Source organism: Aotus nancymaae, unplaced genomic scaffold (assembly GCF_030222135.1).
Source record: "Aotus nancymaae isolate 86718 unplaced genomic scaffold, 86718_ANA_hifiasm-v0.15.2.pri h1tg000036l, whole genome shotgun sequence".
Taxonomy (NCBI): Eukaryota; Metazoa; Chordata; class Mammalia; order Primates; family Aotidae; genus Aotus; species Aotus nancymaae.
The window spans coordinates 91,568,331-91,587,005 of NW_026988450.1; the positions used below are offsets into that span (position 1 = coordinate 91,568,331).

Consider the following 18,675-nt stretch of genomic DNA (forward strand, 5'->3'; position numbering starts at 1 on the left):
AATGAGGGGAGGGCCAGGGCAGCACGTGATCAAGGGCATGGCAGCAGGGCCGGGTGCCGCTGGGGCCTCTGTCTGGGCGGTTCCAGGCTTGCACACTTGCTTCCATGGGGGACAGTGCTGACAGGAGGCGGAGCGGGGGGGTGTTGATGGCCTCTCCAGATAATAAGCTAACAGATTCTGTTTCTGGCTTTTTAAACCCCCTGAACTGGACTTGCTTGCCATGAAAAGAAGGAAGGGCCAGAGCTTTGGGAGGGAGTGGCCAGGAGAAAGAGGGCAGGTCACATGGCCACGGAGGGTGACGGCAGCTGAGGACCGTGTGGAGGTGGCAGAGCAGAGATGGGGCTGAGACAGGGAAGGAGACAGGCCAGGTATGAGCAGGAAATGACCAGGACGGGAGCCAGAGGGCCGGTCTCAGTTTTTAATCATGGCAGGGCCTCGCGCACGCACACGCACACGCACACATTCAGGCTTCAGATCTTGTTGAAAGCTGCGATGTCGACACTCTGCACCTGGGGAGAGGCAGAGGGCGATGGTCAGGGCTGTTTCCCTACAGCCCACTTGGTGCCAGGAGCCTCCTCTGAGGCAGGGTTCACTCTGGGACTCGCCCCCTACTGCTGTGGGGTGGAGCACAGGGTGTGGGCTGGGGCCCCCAGCCTCCTCACCCCCCTTCCCTCCCCAGCCAGCCCACTCACATGCTCCTCAAACTTGGTGATCTCCTCCTCCAGCAAGTCCGTCCCCACCTTGTCATCCTCCACCACACACTGAATCTGCAGCTTCCGGATACCGTAGCCCACAGGCACCAGCTTGGAGGCCCCCCAGACCAGCCCGTCCAGTTGGATGGAGCGCACACAGGACTCCAGCTGGGCCATGTCCGTTTCATCATCCCACTGTGGAAAAGGAGAAAAGCTGGGGTCAGCCACCTCGAGAATGCCTGTGTGCTCCCCACCACTGTGTGTGCAATCGTTTCCTTAAAGGGCCCTCAGAACACAGTTCAAATTCACACCTGCATGTCTCCAAGTTTGTGTTTATCCCAAGACTTCTAAACTTGGCTTTAAAGTCTCCCCAGAGCCCAGAAGGGCAGGGGGAGGATCACAAGCTGAGCCAGCTGGGCGGGTGCCAGGGCAGTGCCCAGCCACCCAGAGCCCTGCCCCTCCCACTCACAGGCTTGACGTCCAGCAGGATGGAGGACCTGGCCACCGGCGCAGGCTTCCTGGCCTTCTTCTCCGCGTACTGCCGCAGCCGCTCCTCCCGCAGCTGGGCTGCCTCCTTGTCCTCCTCCTCATTGTCGCTGCCAAACAGGTCAATGTCATCGTCCTCGTCATCCTCTGCTGGTGTGGCTGGCTTCTTGGTTGGGGGCTCCACTTGGCGCATGGGAGACACGTGCTGCCACAGGGGATGGGACAAGAGGCAAGGCTGAGACGCCCCAACCAGGGCCCAGAGCGGCCTGGCCGCCTCCTGGCCCTCCACCCTCCCTCCACCGGAGGAAGGGCAGGCCCTGGGCACCCGAGCTGGGGCTCCCAACACACAGGGCCCAGGGAATTAGCTGTAAACCTTCCTGGGGACTTAAGGACGACAGTATCCTGGCTGCCAGCTCATCACTGTTGCTGGGGCCAGCGCACAGGGAGATTGGTAAGCCAGCAGGGCTGTGTCGTCCCCTTGCAGCATCAGGTTTGGGGAGGGCACGCACCTGGGTCTGCGGGGCTGTGGCCCGGTGGCCGGGTGAGCTCTTCTCCAGCACATTCAGCCGGGCCTCCAGCTTGGAGACAGCCTGCTGCAGCTCCTGCACCACTGCGGGGGCGAGGGGGGCATGGTTAGATGGCAGGGGCCAGGGGCAGCCCCTACCCGCTGGCCCGGGCCTCACCGCCACGCAGGCTCTGGTTCTCCACTTCCAGACTGGCGATCCGGACAACGAGCTCGCTGTGGTCTCCGCTGGGGCTGCTGGAGGCCCCGGGGCCTGAGCTCTGCAAGGCAGGAGGAGGGGAGGGCTCAGTGCCCCGGCCTGCTCCTGGAGCCCTTTATTCACAGCTCCTAAGAGCCCCTCAGAGGCTCTGGTAAGCGCCATTGGGTCCCCCTGCCATGCTCAGGAACTGTGGGAAGTCACACAAGGAAAATTCCAGCTAGGTAGAGCAGGAGGTGCCCCCTGCAAACACCCAGCTCAGACTTATGGGTGGTGACCTCAGAGATGGCAGCCGCCATAGACCACAATGAAATTCTCGGCCAGGAAACCCTGGGTTCCCCAAACAGAGGCCATGGGGAGCTGGGCCATGGCTGCTGCTGCCTGGTGGGACCCCGCTGAGCAGCCAGCCTCGGAGGCTGGGTGGGAGGTGGTTAAGGGCTCACAGTCCTGGGGACAGCCTGGGACAGGCCTCAGGGGACCACGTGGCACTGGCAATGGGAGGGGAGAGCAGCTGAGGGCCCAGTGGGGGCAGGAGGAAGGAGCCCGCCTGTGTGGGCAGCAGCCACCCACAGCCTTGCCTCCCTGGGACACACGCCTGCCATCTCACTCAGCAAACCAGTTTCTAGATGACCCAGGGCCCCAAGCCCACCTCATACTCTGCCACAGCTCAGCCTGACACCCCGGGGCCCAGACAGGCTCCCAGCCTCCTGGCCCTTGACATGAGCCAGTCCTTGGGCACCCACCTGCACGCACCATCCAGCCAGCCCACCCGCCAACAGAATGGCTCCTAGGACAGGGTGTGCCTGGCCGCATGGAGCCCTCAGCTGAGTCCCCAGGGCTCCCTCTCTGCGGGGAGGGGCCGCAGCAGCTGGGCAGACAAACCCGCTCCTCATAGCAGGTGCAGATACACTCAAGCCTTGGCCCAATGTGCAGCCCCGTCCCTGGGGACCTCCTGCCAGTCCTCGGGAACATGCTATGGGGACTGCGTGTTTATGTATCTGAAAAGTGTGGGAGCTGAGCCCCACAGATCATGGGCAAGGCCGAGCCAACACTGTGGCCCAGGAGGCCCACCTGGCAGCAAGGCCAGGCTGGCAGGGCGCGTGTGGGGCGCTGATCACCACCTGTCGTCCGTCCTGCAGACCTGACCCAACGACGGATGAATGGATACACTCACACACCTAGTACAGTGATCTGAGTGGGCTAGGGATGCTTGTCAGCTGCTTTCAGAGCGCGACTGCAGCTAACTGAACACGACTCCTTGTTCCCCTTCACGTTTATTCAGTATAGATTTAATAACAGAGGTTCTAAGTCAACACGCTTGTGGATAATTCACATGGTTAACAGTGGTCTGATGTGTGCTGACAGCGCCATCTAGCACATGGTTTATGTGAATAGACAAATGAGATGGGGACAAAGGAATGTGAGGTAAACAGACTTAATGGCGGAGATTTTACTATCTTAATCTTTACCTTATGACTTAAAGTTCTAACATTAAGAACTGGCTGCCTTTAGCCAGTCTCGCTAAAACTTTTCCGCTTTCCAAAAGTTTAAGACTATAATCTAACTCCCCTTTATTTCCCTTCCTATTTTGCCGGCCACCTTGAGTGAATCCTAACACATGTGAATGGCAGTGCGGGTGCGGGAGACACCGGCAGAAACTCTGACAACCTCTGGGGCAGAAGCTGGGGCACAGGAGGGCCAGGCTGTGGGGTGTGGGGGCATGGGGCATGGAGAATCACAGCAGACCTCCTGTGGGAGTGGGGCTGGGTCCCATGGAAGCCAGAATCTGTGAGTGGCAGGGCCATGGCACCTGAGGCCTCATGCACCCCACACAGCAGGCCCAAGAACATGGAAAAGGTCAGCACTGGCCCCAGGATGCATCATGAGCAGTGGGGGGCATTTCACCACCGCCTGGGGTGGCTCTGCAGGCAACTAGGCCAGAGCCCACAGCACTCAGGCCAGAGCAGGAGCCCCTCCCTTGATGCCGACTCCGGAGGGGACTGGGGATGCCACGCATCCAGGGACCCCGAGCACAGGTCCAGTGGGGCAGGCCCAGGTCGCCCAGTAACGTCACAGCAGGCCCTCAGGGACTTGGGGCATGCCAAAGGCGAATGCTTTGAAGCCAGACCCGTGCCTCCAACCCTGTGCCAGCACCTCATTCCCAGAAACCCTGCAGTTCTGAAATCCCAGTGTCTGCTGAGCGCTACCACCCCAAATCCAAGACGAGGCTGGGCCCCTGCCACAGGCTGAATGATGTCCTTCCAAATCCATGTTGGAGTCTTATCCCCCAAATGTGACCTTATTTGGAGATGGGGCCTTTATACAGAGGTAATCGTCACTGAAGGGCCGGCGGCAATGCAATCTGACTGGTGTGCAACATGAAGACATTGGGACACACACACTCAGAGGGATGACCATGTGAGGACACAGAGAAGACCGTCCACATGCCAAGGAGCGGGGCCTCAGGAGAAACCAGCCCTGCTGCCACCTTGATCATGGACTTCCAGCCTCCAGAGCTATGAAAAAATACAGGTGGTTTAAGTCACCCTGTCTATGGAACTTGGTCATAGCAACAAAGCAGCTCCTAAGCCCTGACAGTGTGCCCACCCGCCTGTCCCAGGGACGGTGACCTCAGGGTTGACCCCACACAGCCAGGGCAAGAAGAGCTCCTGCAGCCCAGGGCCAAGCCCCGCATCCTGCTTCCGGGTACTGGAGCGCAATACGCCTGACTTCGGTGCAAAAATCTGCGCTCCCTTAATCCCGTGTCTGCCTAGCCTGGACTCGGTCAGGTGCCTGCACAAGCCAGGGGTGCTGCTGGGTTGGGATCTGGGCAGAACGCAAGGCACAAAGGAGCACCCGCCTGGCAGACAGGAGTGGCAGCCCTCCCTGGGGCCACCCACCCAGGGATGCCCAGATTATGGCCTGGGAGCCGGCACACCCCCAGCTGGCTGTGGCTGTGGCAGACAGAATAATGGCCCCCGCAAAGACGACCACCTACAAGTCCCCAGGGCCTGTAAATATAGTCCCCATGGCAAAAGGGATTCTGCAGCTGTGATGAGGCGAATGTGCACATGGAGAGGATGCTGGATAACCCAGGTGGGCCCACAGAGGCAGGAGGAAAAAGGGAGGGAGGGGAGAGGCAGGCTGAGTGACGAGACAGCTGCCTAGGAGCCTTGTGCCAAGGGCTGCGGGCAGCTTCCAGCAGCCAGAAGAGACGAGGAAGCTGATTCTCCCCCCAGAGACACCAGAAGGACCACAGCCTTGCCGACACGTTGATTTTGGGCCGTAAGGTAATCTGAGACTTCTGACCACCAGAACTGCAGGATAGGAGCTTGCGCTGTTTGGAGCCACGGAAGTGTGGCAACACTGCAGCAACGCTGCGTGGGAATCAACACAGACCCCGGCCCCAGGAAGTGGGTGCTGTCGGAACATCTAGAAATGTGGAGAAGGCTTTGGAGCTGGGCAGCGGTGAGGCTGGAAGAACTCCGAGGAGCATAAGAGAAAAATCCTAGCCTGGGCCGGGTGCGGTGGCTCATGCCTGTAATCCTAGCACTTCGGGACGCCTAGGCAGGGGCATCACTTGAGGTCAGGAGTTTAAGACCAGCCTGGCCAACACTGAGAAACCTGGTCTCCACTAAAAATACAAAAAGAAACTTAGCCGGGCGTGGTGGTGCACGCCTGTAGTCCCAGCTACTTGGAAGGATGCAGTTGAGAATCACTGGAACCCCAGAGGTGGAGGTGGCAGCAAGCCAAGATCATGTCACTGCACTCCAGCCTGGGTGACAGAGCAAGACTCCGTCCACCCCTGCCCCCCGCCAAAAGATAAACCCTAGCCTGCCTTGAGCAGACTGTCGGCAGAATTCTCATGCTAAGACCCTCAGTGAAGACTCAGAAGGAGGTGAGGAGCAGGGCAGAGCGAACACATCATCTTCTAGAACAACCTACACCTGAACTGCCAGGAACATGCTGTTGGTAGGAAGGGGGATGTTAAAAATGGCAGGGTGGGACCGTGAGCCACACAAGGACGCTCCCAGACCTCACGCAATCCGCCGGTCCAGCAGGGACACTCCCAGACCTCACGCGATCCGCCGGGCTGGACGGTGAGCCACACAGGGATGCTCCCAGACCTCACGCGATCCACCGGTCCAGCAGGGACACTCCCAGACCTCAAGCGATCCGCCGGGCTGGGCCGTGAAACTGCCCGGACTGACGACATCCTGTCTCCCCCTTTTTCCCATTTTGAAGAGAAATGCCTGTCCCAAAATTGTATTTTGGGAGCAGATAACTTGTTTTCCAGTTTCACCAGTCCACAGATTGAAAGGAATGGACCATGCAATCCTCCATGCCTGATTGGATGGGATTGTGGACTTTGTGGGGAACTGTGGGGGCCCAGGCTTCTGCGGATGTTGGTGGGGAGCGACGCACCTTATGAATGAGGCAATGGGAATCTCCAACACCCGCGCCCCAACCCCCAGAGCATGGGAATCCACCACCTCACATGGCAAAAAGAAGAATTGGCAAACAGGATGAAACTCAGGATTTTCAGGGGGGAACATCCTGGACCTGGGATCCAGGCGGGCCCAGATGAAGCACAAGCACCGTGTAAGTGACAGAGCGAGGAAGGAGGCTGGGGGAGAGGCGTGAGACGCGTGTGGAGGTGACGAGGCTGCCAGCTCAGCACCTTGAACCAAGAACCAAGCAAACGTGGGCATCGAGCCTGGGGGAGGCGAAGGAACAGACTCCTCCTGGCGCCTTCAGAAGGACGGAGGCCCTGCTGACACTGGTTAGCCTCGTGAGACACGTTTCAGAGCAGGATACATATGTGCTGTTTCCAGTGTGAAACTGTGGGATGCCATGGCAGCAGCCACAGGAAACACAGACCCCATTCTCGGGGCCAGGACAGCACCCTGTCCCGGGGACAACGTAGTCCCAACTCCTCGGGAGCAGCAGGACTGCCACCTCCTGGAGGACACTCCTTCCCCAGGCAGCCCCAGTCAGGCTGCAGCCACTGCCCCCAACTCCCGATCTCAGCCCGGGGCCTGGAGGCCAAACAGGGCTCCTCTCGGGGTCTCAGCTCAACATGGTGCCAGCTCTAGGTCAACTCCTCTCTCCGTGGTGGAGCAAGACCTGAGAGGGAATGCAGGAAGGCCCAGCAGACACAGTCCTGCCACGGGGAGCGAGCAGGAAGGCACAAGCCCACAGCAGTACCCGCAGCCACCCTGCAAATGGCACCACTCAGCCCCTAGCCAGCCCTGCAGGAGTGGTCAGTGTGACCGCCAGGAGGCAGATGAGCGGGAAGCATGGGAAGGACATGAGGTGAGAACACCGCCCATGGCAGTCCGGGCCTGGAGGCCACAGAGCCACACGTCCCCAAGAGCACAGCGCCGCACACTCCGCCCTGACTCTGCTGTGAAGCCAAAACCACCAGTGGCATCAGGAAAATCAGACATGCTATTTGGCCGGGCAGGAGCCCGCGGGTCCGTGGGCCGCGGGTACTCACTCCGGCCAGGGATTTCTGGATGTTCTCTCTGGCTCTGGCAATGTCACGGAGGATCACGCTGGCGCCGTTCTCCTGCAGACAGTGCAGAAAGAACCAGTCTTTTTTTTTTTATTAAAAAAAATTTTTTAATTAAAAAACCAGAAAAACCCATGAAGCCTCACAGAGAACAAGCAAGAAAGCACTGCACGGAACAAGAGCTCGGCAGGCCAGAAGAGCAGCAGGTGCCTGAGGCCGTGACAACAGGCCCAGGAGCCCACGTCTGCAGGGAACCAGTGCCAGGCCCGGCCCCACACACTGCACAGGCGCCGGCAGGAGGGCCCTGAGCAGACCCAGCCCGGGGGGCCAGCCAAGGCTGCCTGCCCCAAGACCCCACTCCCAGCACCCCCAGCGGAGCCAGTGGGCCAGCCAGGGTGCCTCTGCCCTCCTGATGCCAGCAGAGGCGCTCCTCCTGGCCTGGCTGAACCCTCCTCGTGTGCCCCAGCCACTCCTGTCGGGCAGCAGAGCCACCAGCCCTCACCTGGCGGGAAACACCAGCCACAGGCCCGTTCATCTGCTCGTAGAATCTCCTTTCTGCATCGTCATATTTGAACTTGTCAAACCAAATCTTCTCATGTACTAGGAAGTTTGTAGCCATTTTTCTCCTGGGAGGGGAAAGAGAGGCAAAGTCAGCATGGTGGGGAAGAGGGGCTGAGACAGCCCTGGCCTCACCCTTCCCTACAGAGACCCTCAGAGTAGCCCAGAAGCACCAGGGTGTGGTGGGGCTGGCACCCCGGTACCAGACGCCAGCTCTGCGCCATCCCAGCCCTGCTGATTCACACACCGCCGCTCCCGGTGACACAGATTCCAGGCCCATGGAGAACACCAGTGGCTCTCCACACAGTGACCCCAAGCCATCGCCCTTGCCCCACGTGGCGTCCCAGGCCAGTCTTCCAGACCAAGGGTTCTCAAGGTGTGGTCCAAAAACCTCTGGGGCTCACGAGGCCCTTCCTTTCAGCCACAGGAAGCTGGGTTTACGGCAGACAGCTGGAGTGTGGAGGCAGGTACGGGGGCCCAGCTGCCTCCCACTAAGCCAGACACACAATCTGCTCACTGAACTTTTTGGTTATAGGAGAAGTATTTCTCAAAAAAACACTAACATGTTACTAACATGTAACAAGCTTCTTCTTCAACAAATAAGTACACTTAGCATTTCTGTTTCTTTTTTTTGATTTAAAGTCTCACTCTGTCACCCAGGCTGGAGTCAGTGGCGTGATCTCGGCTCACTACAGCCTCTGCCTCCTGGGTTTAGTGGTTCTCCTGCCTCAGCCTTCCGAGTAGCTGGGACTACAGGCACCCAACATTGCACCTGGCTAATTTTTTGTATTTCTAGTAGAGATGGGCTTTCATGTTGGCTGGTCTTGAACTACTGACCTCAGGTGATCCACCCACCTTGGCCCCCCAAAGTGCTGGGGTTATGGGCATGAGTCACCGTGCCTGGCCCAATTCTCAGTTTCAATTGCGAACATGGTAAAAATCAGTAGATATAATGAAAGCTCTTTGGGGTCCTGAGACCAAGAAGGTTGAGAACTGCTGCCCTAGACCAGGGACTATGACAAATCCTGCCTAGGGGTTTTTCCTGGCAGCAGAGGAGCTGGGCAGATGCCTGTGCGGCTGGAACCCAGACCTTCTGGTTCTTTATGGAGTTTGCTGTCCCAACCTTGGACTGGCCAAGGCCGTCCTACTGTCCAACCAAGTGCAACAGAAGGGTTCCCACCCCGCTCTGCCGCCAGTCTCCATGTGGAACACTCTGAGCCATCACTGGACCTCGCCAAGTGTCCTCTCAGCAACCAAGGGCTGCAGTCTGCAAGCCTCCTCCACATCCCTGACCCAGGATGTTCTTGGTGAGGAGGGATCAGGCCACTGTGAACACCAGGGCGGGTGGAGGGGCAGGAGGTGGCATTCCCCTATGGGGTCCCACCCTCAGGTCTGATCTTGTCAACCAGCAAATCCAGACCCCTGGGGGTCCAAGGTTGGCACCACCTCCTCCGGGGCCCAGGCAGCTGCTTGGGACACTCAGGTAGGACCTTCCAAGTCTTTCCCTGACCCAGCCCACCCCAGCACCAGGTCACCCTCTTCAGCAGGCCAGCCTCGCCACTTCCATGCCCTCTGAGTTCCCTTTCACGTCTAACTGCCCACCCACCTGCTGGCCCCAGAGACCACTGCTGGGGCTGCACCTGCAACCCTGGAGCAAGCCCCCAGCACCTAGAGGGAGGCCACGCAAACCAGGCACCCTGGATGGAGGCCACCCGGCTGGCCATGCACCCACGCAGCTCAAACGCTGCCACCTTCCCTCGGAGATGGTTACAGATGACAAGGGAAGCTGGGGGTGCACAGGACAGGCAGGCAGGGACACACTGGCTCCTACATCTCATCCCAGGGGAGTGCTGGGGCTAGAAACCAGCTTCAATGCTTCCCACCCACATGGGTCACCTCATCTTCTCAGTCCTGGCACTGTGTCAGCCACAGAGGACTGGGGGGTTTCCCAGTCAAAGAGGGAAGGGGCCCTGAGTGAGGCAGAGAGTCTGTCCTGTGCTGACACGATCCCCACCCCCGCCCAGCAGCCCAGAACTTGGTGACCCCAACCACAGCATAACTCTGGCTCAGCCTGCTCCTGCATTCGACTCAGCTGGGCCCACAGGTCTCAGGGAGCCCCTACCCCAGGTGGGCATGGGAAGGAGCTGGAGGAGCCCCAGCCTGGGACGGCTGTCCCTGTGCCCACAGCCCAGGCTGGATGCCCACCCAGCACATTTCTCCTACTTGGGTCTCAGGCTGGACATGGACGGGCCAGACCGAGGACCGGGTCGGCGAGACAGGGAGGCAGCTTCGAGACGCCAGGCCACGCGCAGGGCCTCGGCGACATGGTGGCGGCACTCAGCGCTGTCATAGGTGGGCTTGCTGAGCCAGGGGGCCTCTGCATCCTTCTGCAGGAAGTAACAGTAGGGCAAGGCAGAGGGGGCCTCCCCATCGGCCCGTCGTGTCACGGCCCGCTTGTTCCCTAAGGCACTGCGGCCCCGCCGGTCTCGGCGGCCCCGCCGGGCACCCTCGGCCTGGCCGGCTCGCTCTTGCAGGCGCACTTTCCCGGGGGGATGGCCGTCAAACAGGGCCTCGTAGAAGCCCCTCTCGGCCGCATCATACCGGGGCTTCTCCAGCCACACCTCCCGAACCAGTGCCTGCAGGCTGCCCAGTGGGGGCTGGCCATTGACTGGTGGGCTGGGCTGATGGACCAGGTCGGGGACAGCCACCTCCTGGCCTGTGTCAGGAGTCTCTTCCCTGTGGCTGCCATCAGGGGCCAGCAACAGGGCCTGAGACCATTCCACGAATGCCCGCTCAGCCTGGTCGAAGGCAGACTTGTTGACCCAGATCCCCCAGGTCACATGGTGGCAGGCCACCTGGCTTCCATGGGTGCAGGGACCCCAAGGGGCCAAGGCAGGAGGCCAGGCTGCCTGGGCAGCCGCATCTGCCAGCCTCCGGCGGTAGGAGCTCTCTGCCTGGTCGAAAAGTGACTTGTCCAGCCACACGTGGTCAGCCGAGAGGCCCACGAGGGCCAGGTCCGCAGGAGAGCGCTTCCTTTTCTTCTGCAGGGGCTTCCTGCCATCCTGGCTCTTTCTGGAATCACTCCTGCTGCTGCAGTCAGGGGCCTCGGCCTCATCAACGTCCTCAGGGTCGTCCTGGCTGGGCCCGTTCACGGTCTGCCCCTCGGCTGGCAGCTGCTGGGCGGAGGCGGCCGCTCGTGCAGCCTCGTGCTCATAGAAGCGCCGCTCGGCCTCCTCATACTTGCGCTTGTCTTTCCACACCGTCTCCAGGGCGCTGGAGGCCTTCTCGCTCCTCATCTTCCGGACACAGCGATGAAAAGCAAGCAGAGGGCAGATTTGCAACAGAGCGGGCAGCCTCGGCCCCACGCCCACCCTCCCATGCCTGCCCTCCTGGGGCAGGGGCTGAGGATGCTCCCTAGTGGGGCTTCCATGCGATGACATTCAAGGACTTGAAAGTCAGGCCCATGTGGGGGACATTTTGTGGTAAAGAAAAAACAGGCCAGTCGCGGTGGCTCACGCCTGTAATCCCAGCACTTTGGGAGGCCAAGGCAGGCAGATCATGAGGTCAGGAGTTTGAAACTATCCTGGCCAACATGGTGAAACCCTGTCTCAAAAATACAAAAAAAAATTAGCTGGGTGTGGTGGCACGTGCCTGTAGCCCCAGCTACTGAGGAGGCTGAGGCAGGAGAATCACTTGAACCTGGAGGCGGAGGTTACAGTGAGCTGAGATCGCGCCACCGTACTCTAGCCTCGTGAAGGAGCAAGACTCCGTCTCAAAAAAGAAAAAACAGCATACGTATACATGTATATATATACATACATATGTCTTAACTGCAGAACTTGTCTTTACTAATCTGCCACGGCCCTGGCTCTCCGAAAGGGGTTCAGAAGACACCATGCCAAGCCTCCCTGGCCGTGAAAACCTTTTCTTACAGAACTTTCAAGTTGTCAAATAAAACAGAAGCAGGATTTGCTCAGTTAAATCCTTGGATATGAACAATACATCATTTTTTTAGTGAATGTATAGCCCACAAAGTATCTGTGACATACTAAAAAGTGTTTCATTATTTATCTGAAATAAACTTCAGCTGGCTAACTAGCTTGCCCTGCATTTTTGCATAGGCCAGGCCGGGCCACCACCCCACCACGGTGGCTGGAGTCCCCACTGCACACAACGGCCTCTGTGGCTGTCCTGGACATACCACTGCCGCACCCAGACCTCTCCGTGGGCCTGACTGTGCTCCCCAGGAGGAACCAGGTGGCTGGGCAGAGGGTGGAGCACCCACTCATGAAGGCTCACATCAATGGGAAACACCAGGGAGGGTGCTGGTGACCAGTCTCTAAAAAGGAGAGGCTGACTGCCTCCAGCACAGAGACAACTCTGGGCTCTCTATCAGCTGCCCCTGCCTCCCGACCGGAGCCCAGACCTCTGGGTCCATCCTAACTAAAGGGGCATCACAGGGATTTCACAGTTCCAGGATGCCAGGGTCCCCTCCAAGGTTCCGGTACTGTGTGATGTAAGAGGGACCGTCTTGGTGGGAGGTAGGTCATGGGGCTCCACCCCCACGTGCTACCATGGCCTGGGAGCCTCAGCCTCCTCACTGGACGTGCTGCTCCCTCAAGCTCTGGGTGACCTCCATCATCTGCTGCCCCTGTGCACGACCAAGGGCTGCTGGGTCTGAAGTGTGCTCCAGCAGCCACGCAGGATCCTGCGGGGGGCACACTCTGCTCCCAGGTGTCCAGCGTAGTGTTATGGAAAGGGCAGGCCCAGCAGGGGCAAATCTGCTCTCGGGATGCAGGTCGGTGCCCCAGCCTGTGCTCAGCCTGCCATAGCTTCCTCCCCAGCCACGTCCTCTGCTCCCCAAAAGCAGAAAGTGCCTGGGCCTAACCAACACCGAGGAGCGCCCTCAAGAGGGAGCTGTGCAGCAGCCCCTCACCAACACCTCTGCTATTCTGCTGCTGCCTCTGCCAGTGTGTCTGATGGAGCCTGAGGGCAGACCCAGTGGCTCCAGGGCACGTGGCTGTGACCGGAGCCACCCGCTCAGTCTGCACTGAGGGAGGCAGCCTTTGGTGAAGAGCAGGCCCTGCGCACCACTGGCTATGGGTCTAGCCCCTCTCCTACCACCATTCCCCAACAAAACCAAGGCCAATTCTGATGCCCCGGTGGGGTGCTGAGCTGTCTAGGCTCCACCCAGGCAGGCAGCGCTTTGGGGAAGGCCACGCTCTGCACTCTGAAGCCCTGCCTCTGAGTGGAACACGGAGTTCTTTCTGGACATGTGGCCAGAATCCCTTAGTTCCAGCAGCAAGCTCCAATGGGACCAGTGAGGAACCAGGGCCAGGAGGCCACGGGGACCAAGAAGCAGCTCCCTGGGGTCTCCCACTCACTCCTCCCCCAGGCTGGGGCAGCACTTACCAGGGCCAGGCTGATGGGCAGGAGTTGTGGTGGGGCGGGAGCAAGAGCCCAGGAAGCAGAGCATTGTGACATAATGAGGTGGTGGGAGGGGGCAGCAGGGCTGGCCAGCTGGGCAGGGCTTGTCTGCCCTCCAACCTCTCTGGCCATCAAGCCCCCCACGGGACCCCTGCTAGCCTCTCTGCTCCCATCAGCAGTGCGACTAACCTGGCCCCCAGTGTCAATGCCCTGCCAGACTTTATTGGCTAAAGTGGCCTCAGACCACATTCTTGGGGGATCCGGGCAGAAGCAGCCACTCAGGGAGGGGAAGCCACTTCTGAGGTTCCTACTGAGACCTGGCACTGCCACCACTTCCCGCAGGGAGCAGAGCAACATGTCACATGCTGACCTGCCAGCCCAGGCCAGGACCCTGCTCAAGGTCACACAGGGTGACCACCTGCTGCTGCCCCACCCAGAAAACCCAATTCCTCCACTTTACAGGAAACTACAGCCCCTCCGGGCAGACTGGGCCATGCACAGGTGGGCTGGGGTTCCTGTGGGTGCAGTGTTGGCTGGGTGTTCCCTGGTCACATGAAGGGGACGGGGCACCAGGATAGGTGGGTACTTACTTTGCTTTGGCCTCCTAGGACAGCATGAAGGAAAAAGCAGCAAGGTTAGAGGCAGCCAGAAAGACTGAGTGGCTCAGACACAGCAGCAGCAGCCCGGGCCTTTTCAGAAGCTGCTTGGCGAGGTGGCGTGGAGGTGACATTGGTGGAGACGGAAGCTGAGTGCCAGACAGACCTGCCACCACCACAATCCCAGGTGGCAGCTGAGTCCACACGCTCGAGGTGGCGTCGCTCCATCATCCTTTGAAAGGGGAGCTCTTGGGATTCGTGTTAGCTGGAGCCCAGGCAGGCCCTGGGGGACAAGCAGGGACCACTATCTGAGCCACCCTCTCCCAGATCTACCCACCCTGTCATCACCTGAGCAAGGCAGCCTGAGACAAGGTAAGCCAACACCCACAATCCTCCCCGGAGCTGCCCCTACACTGCTGCGTGTCCAGGCAGCTGAAGGAAGCCCAGAAGATGACAAAGAACCTCCAGGGGAAAGCAGCCCAGGGCCCAGACTGGTATGGGGCCTCTCTCTCAGCAGGAGCCACCATCGAGGTAGGGCTGCCATCCAAGGGCCCCAGCATGAGCCGCAAAAAACTTCAAGGGACGCAAAGGCCTCCCAGACTCACTCTCCCAGTGTGCACAGATGATCGGTGACCTGCCCCCAATCTCACAAGAGCCACTTCATAAACCCTGCAAGCTCTGGGAAGGGCAGCTGGGCACAGCTGAAAACCCAGCCACAGCCCGTGCCCTGGGTGGGACTGGACAGGAGGGGCCACCTCCTGCTGCTGAGCAACCCAAGAGCCCTGGCTGGGATCTGTCTTCCTTCACCAAGCGGAGCTCTGGCCCCAGGGCCCTGCCCACCTCTGTGCACCCCACACTGCAGCAGGGGGCACCCTGCAGAGAAGAAGTAGGCATCCTGCAGGGGTCTGGTGGAGAAAAGGATACTACGGAGGCAGCTGCCCATGGGACTGGTACGAGGGGTCTTGAGTGGGCTTCCCTGCAGACGGGAAGCCCTCAGGAGATACCACAGTGAGCCATGCCGGAGACTCAGGGGCCAGGCCCGTCACCTGGGCAGCTGGCCACTGACGGCAGGCAGACATCCTCCCGGGACAGCCAGCACAGCCCCCCACACCTCCAAGCCCACCTCCTCATTTCCCTGCTTCCCACGTTCCGGAGCACAGGAGGACCTGCCGGACCAAGCACACCATCTCTCCAAACAGAGGGCAAGTCTGAGCTTCCACTCACTCTGACGACACGCACACCCAAGCCTCTCCTCTCCTCTCCAGCAGGAGAGCCTGGAGCAGGATGCAATGACTTTTTCAACTGCATCCCTACAAATGGCCAACCACTTCTCTCCTGAAGTTTATCCAAGCTTGGGAAGAGCTTGCTAAAGAGAACACCGGGGCATAACTAGCTGCCAGAGAAGCAGTCTTGGAAATGCCAGAGCCAGGCCCCAGGGGAAATGGCCCAAGTGTCCTGACTCTGCTCCTGGGAGCAGGCCAGGCTCCAGGATGCACGCAGAGCTCACCACCAAGGCTCCCCACTGAGGGGCAGACAGCCTGCCAAGCACCCGAGCCTCCGTCAGCTGCCCAGAGTTTGAGGGTGCCGTAGGGTCCTGGCTCTGGAAGGCTCCACCCATCTAACAGGGTCTGTGGCGCAGGCGGCACCCAGCAAGACCCACTGCAGCAGCATGTCCCTCACAGCGCCCATCCCTGTCCCGGCAACAGCCACGGCAAGGACGCTCCTTCCCAGAAGACTGCAGTTCAGGAGGGCAGGACCCTGAGGGAAGCTGAGGACATGCCTGGAGAGCTGTGGCCACCAAGGCGCTGCATGGCCTGAAGGTCACCACACCCCTGGGCACACAGGGAAGGTTTCTGGGAGGAGCTGGCTCCCAGATCCTGCCCTCCAGCCACCCCATCACAGTCACACACACAGACAGGCTCCCAGACCATCCACCCTCCACAGGGAGAAGTCAGGGAAGTGGGCAGGGGATGTGGTCGGCCACCAGGCTCGGCCTGTGCAATTCCACCCCTCCCAGCAGCAGCTCTCCCGCCCACCTGACTGGCATTGACTGACGGAACCTTCTGTGTCTGCTGTGCCCAAAGGGTCCCACGACTAGCCCTGAAAATGAGGCTAGAGCATCTGAGGAAGCAGCTCCGTAGGCAGAACCATGGCACAGCAGGACAGCGCACAGGACAGATCAGCATCCTCCTGCGCTGAGTGAGGCCTCTGGTTTTCTGTTTTGTTTTTTTTTTGTGACAGGAGTCTTGCTTGTTGCCAGGCTGGAGTGTAGTGGTGCAATCTCAGTTCACTGCAACCTCTGCCTCCCAGATTCAAGCAATTCTCCTTCCTCAGCCTCCCCAGTAGCTGGGATTACAGGCACCTGCCATCACCACATTTGCCAGGCTGGTCTCGAACTCCTGACCTCACGTGATCTGCCCGCCTCGGCCTCCCAAAGTGCTGGGATTACAGGCGTGAGCCACTCCGCAGGCTGCTTTTGGTCTTTTTAAGGGAAAAACTCTACAGTTCCACATTCCCACTCAGCCACTTTCCTGTCTGACCCCTGGATATTCCAGCCCTACTGGAAAACGCCAGCCTGTCCTGCATACCTCAGAGCCCATACCGCAGCTGCCCAAGCCACCCCACCCCACCCACATCCTTTCTTAAATGCCACTGCAGGTCAGCACCATTTCCAGCCTGCTCTCGGGGCTCTGGCTGACCCTGCCTGCTGGCACAGCCCTCATGCCTCCTGGGTGACTCCAGAAACTTTCTGGAACCCCTGACAACACCCACGCCACACCTCATATGGCATCCGTGGCTGTCAGCGACGCAGGGCAGCTGGAGACCCGTGACAGGCTCCTACACCAGCACTTAGCATAACTTGCTGCCACCAGCTTCCAGCACGCGACGTCACCTTAAAACACTGGCACAGGATGATGACCCACAAAATGCTCCAGGCCGCCTTTCCTGTCCTCAGCCCCCAGAAGGCTGATGCCAGTGCACAGCACAGTCAGGCACTCTGTTCATCATCAAGCATGTGTGCCCACCTAGGCTGAACCCTGCAGCCTCACCCAGCTCCCAGCGAGCAAAGCCAAGGGCCCAGTCCTCCAGACAGGACGGGAGACACAAGGTCTCTGCTAGCTGGGCGCTCACTCTCCAGAACTGACTGCGTGTGAACCCTGCAGCAGCCTAGGGGAGATGCTGCTATCCACAGGATTGGCACTGCACCCAGAAAGCCCCGAAGAGGTCGATCTAGGAGCCTGGCTGGGCAGCGCATGCGCCCGCCTGCTTATTTGATGAGAAGGTGAAGATGAGTGTCCACTTCCTCAGAGGACACTTGGGAGCACCATTCACACCGCCCTTCACCCTGTCCAGCACCTTGGCTGCATCCCCGACCCCCAGAACAGGGCTGAGCATACACAGGGGCTCCAGAAGTAACCCACTGCCTTTGAGGCAGCTGCTTAAGGCTCATGGGCTCCAGAGGACGGGGTGGTCGGAGCTGCAGGAGGCTGCTCAAGTGAGAGGGCCTGGCCTGCCTCCCTGGAAGGTGAGCCACCGGCAGTATCAACTCAAGAAGCACCCTGCCAGGTCAGCCAGGAACGACCCCAAATTTAGCTACACAGTTCTCTTGCTGCCAGGCGGTCCTTCATTCTGGAAAGCAATCCTGACTGTCATCAGGTCCCCAATCCACTCCACCCCCTTTGCCTTCTTCCCTCCACGTAAAGCCTCTTACCAACAGCACCCCCACCATCCTAGCGCCCCAATTCAGAGACTTCCGGACCATCCTATCCAAATCAGGAAACAGAAATTTTGACCCAGTCACAATACAGCCTTATTCCTTTCCATATTCACAAGCGTCTAAGTTCCAAAAGTGCTGCACCCTTGCCTATCCCCTCCGTATTCAGCAGATGCGTGCGGTAGGTGCTTACTAAACACGTGGTGGACGAAGGTCTGCAAGCCAGAGGAACAACCTCTCCCACCAAGACCGCAGCAGACACAGGCCCTAGGACCCAGCAGCCTGGCCGAGGGACTTCCACGAGCAGGATGCCCAGTGAGCCAGTGTTCCCCGCGGCCCCGGCCCGCGGACGCCCTCCAGGCGGGCCACGAGGCCTCAGTCGCCCCGCCCCTCTGCGCTCGCCCCAAGAGCCGCACTTGGCCCACGGCCCCTAAGCCGGCGCTGGCGCACTTGAGCCTCAGTCCCTAACGGCGCGAGCTTCTGGCGCAGCCTGGGCTGCCCGCCCTCCCGGCCCCTCGGGCGTCTCTGGCGCCCTCGGCTTCTTCCGGCGGGGACCGCGGTACTCACACGCCAGCCAAGGACGCGGCGACCAGGGAGGAGGAATGGGCGGACGCCGGACGCCTGAGGAAAGAGAGGGCCGCCTGGGCCGCGCACGGGAAATGAAGCACTGGGCTCTACCAACAGCCGCGGGCCGGGGTCCCGGGGGGACGCGGCCCCTGCGCACGCTCCGCCTGGCCGCCTGGGCCCTCGACGTGCCGAGCCCCGACACTTCAAAGGCAAAGGTATATCAGAGACGACCGCGGAGGCTGCTCTTTCCGGGAGGAGTCTGCACTCCTCCCGGGAAAGGGACGGCGGCGCGCGCGACCCCCTGCGCCTCGCGGCCAGTGGTGTCGCCAGCGGGGCGGGGCCGGCGGCCGGCAGGCGCCGAGTGACGCACGAGGCGGCCAGCGCGCAGGCGCGGGGCCGA

At 60.1% G+C, this 18,675-nt stretch overlaps 1 protein-coding gene and 1 long non-coding RNA gene across 7 annotated transcripts; both read right to left on the reverse strand.

Annotated features, from left to right (window-relative positions):
• Positions 1-404: 404 nt before the first annotated feature.
• Positions 405-18,372, reverse strand: EEF1D (eukaryotic translation elongation factor 1 delta). 6 transcript variants are annotated; one of them, XM_012461223.3, is made up of 9 exons: positions 13,988-17,875; positions 10,194-11,266; positions 7,915-8,038; positions 7,398-7,469; positions 1,862-1,961; positions 1,688-1,788; positions 1,162-1,383; positions 693-887; positions 405-509 (listed from the first exon to the last, which is right to left on the reverse strand). In XM_012461223.3, exons 2-9 carry the CDS (start codon positions 11,264-11,266, stop codon positions 471-473), a joined length of 1,926 nt encoding a protein of 641 aa, XP_012316646.2. In that variant the 5' UTR covers positions 13,988-17,875; the 3' UTR covers positions 405-470. The 6 variants fall into 6 exon arrangements, with proteins under 6 accessions (XP_012316646.2, XP_012316650.2, XP_012316651.1 ...); XM_012461227.3 differs by having other exon boundaries at positions 10,572-11,266; positions 13,988-17,870; XM_012461228.3 differs by lacking the exons at positions 10,194-11,266; positions 13,988-17,875 and adding an exon at positions 18,276-18,370.
• On the reverse strand, positions 3,153-7,375 carry LOC135278068 (uncharacterized). Its single transcript, XR_010345652.1, has 2 exons — positions 5,973-7,375; positions 3,153-5,933 (listed from the first exon to the last, which is right to left on the reverse strand). It is a non-coding gene; the product is annotated as an uncharacterized LOC135278068 (long non-coding RNA).
• Positions 18,373-18,675: the final 303 nt, after the last annotated feature.

Excerpts from the sequence above, each read along its gene's own strand:
- EEF1D (XM_012461223.3), bottom strand. The coding sequence starts at position 11,266 with ATGAGGAGCGAGAAGGCCTCCAGCGCCCTGGAGACGGTGTGGAAAGAC. Across the intron at positions 7,470-7,914 it reads TGGCTGGTGTTTCCCGCCAG|GAGAACGGCGCCAGCGTGAT; the intron begins GTGAGGGCTGGT and ends CACTGTCTGCAG. Across the intron at positions 1,789-1,861 it reads GAACCAGAGCCTGCGTGGCG|TGGTGCAGGAGCTGCAGCAG; the intron begins GTGAGGCCCGGG and ends TCGCCCCCGCAG.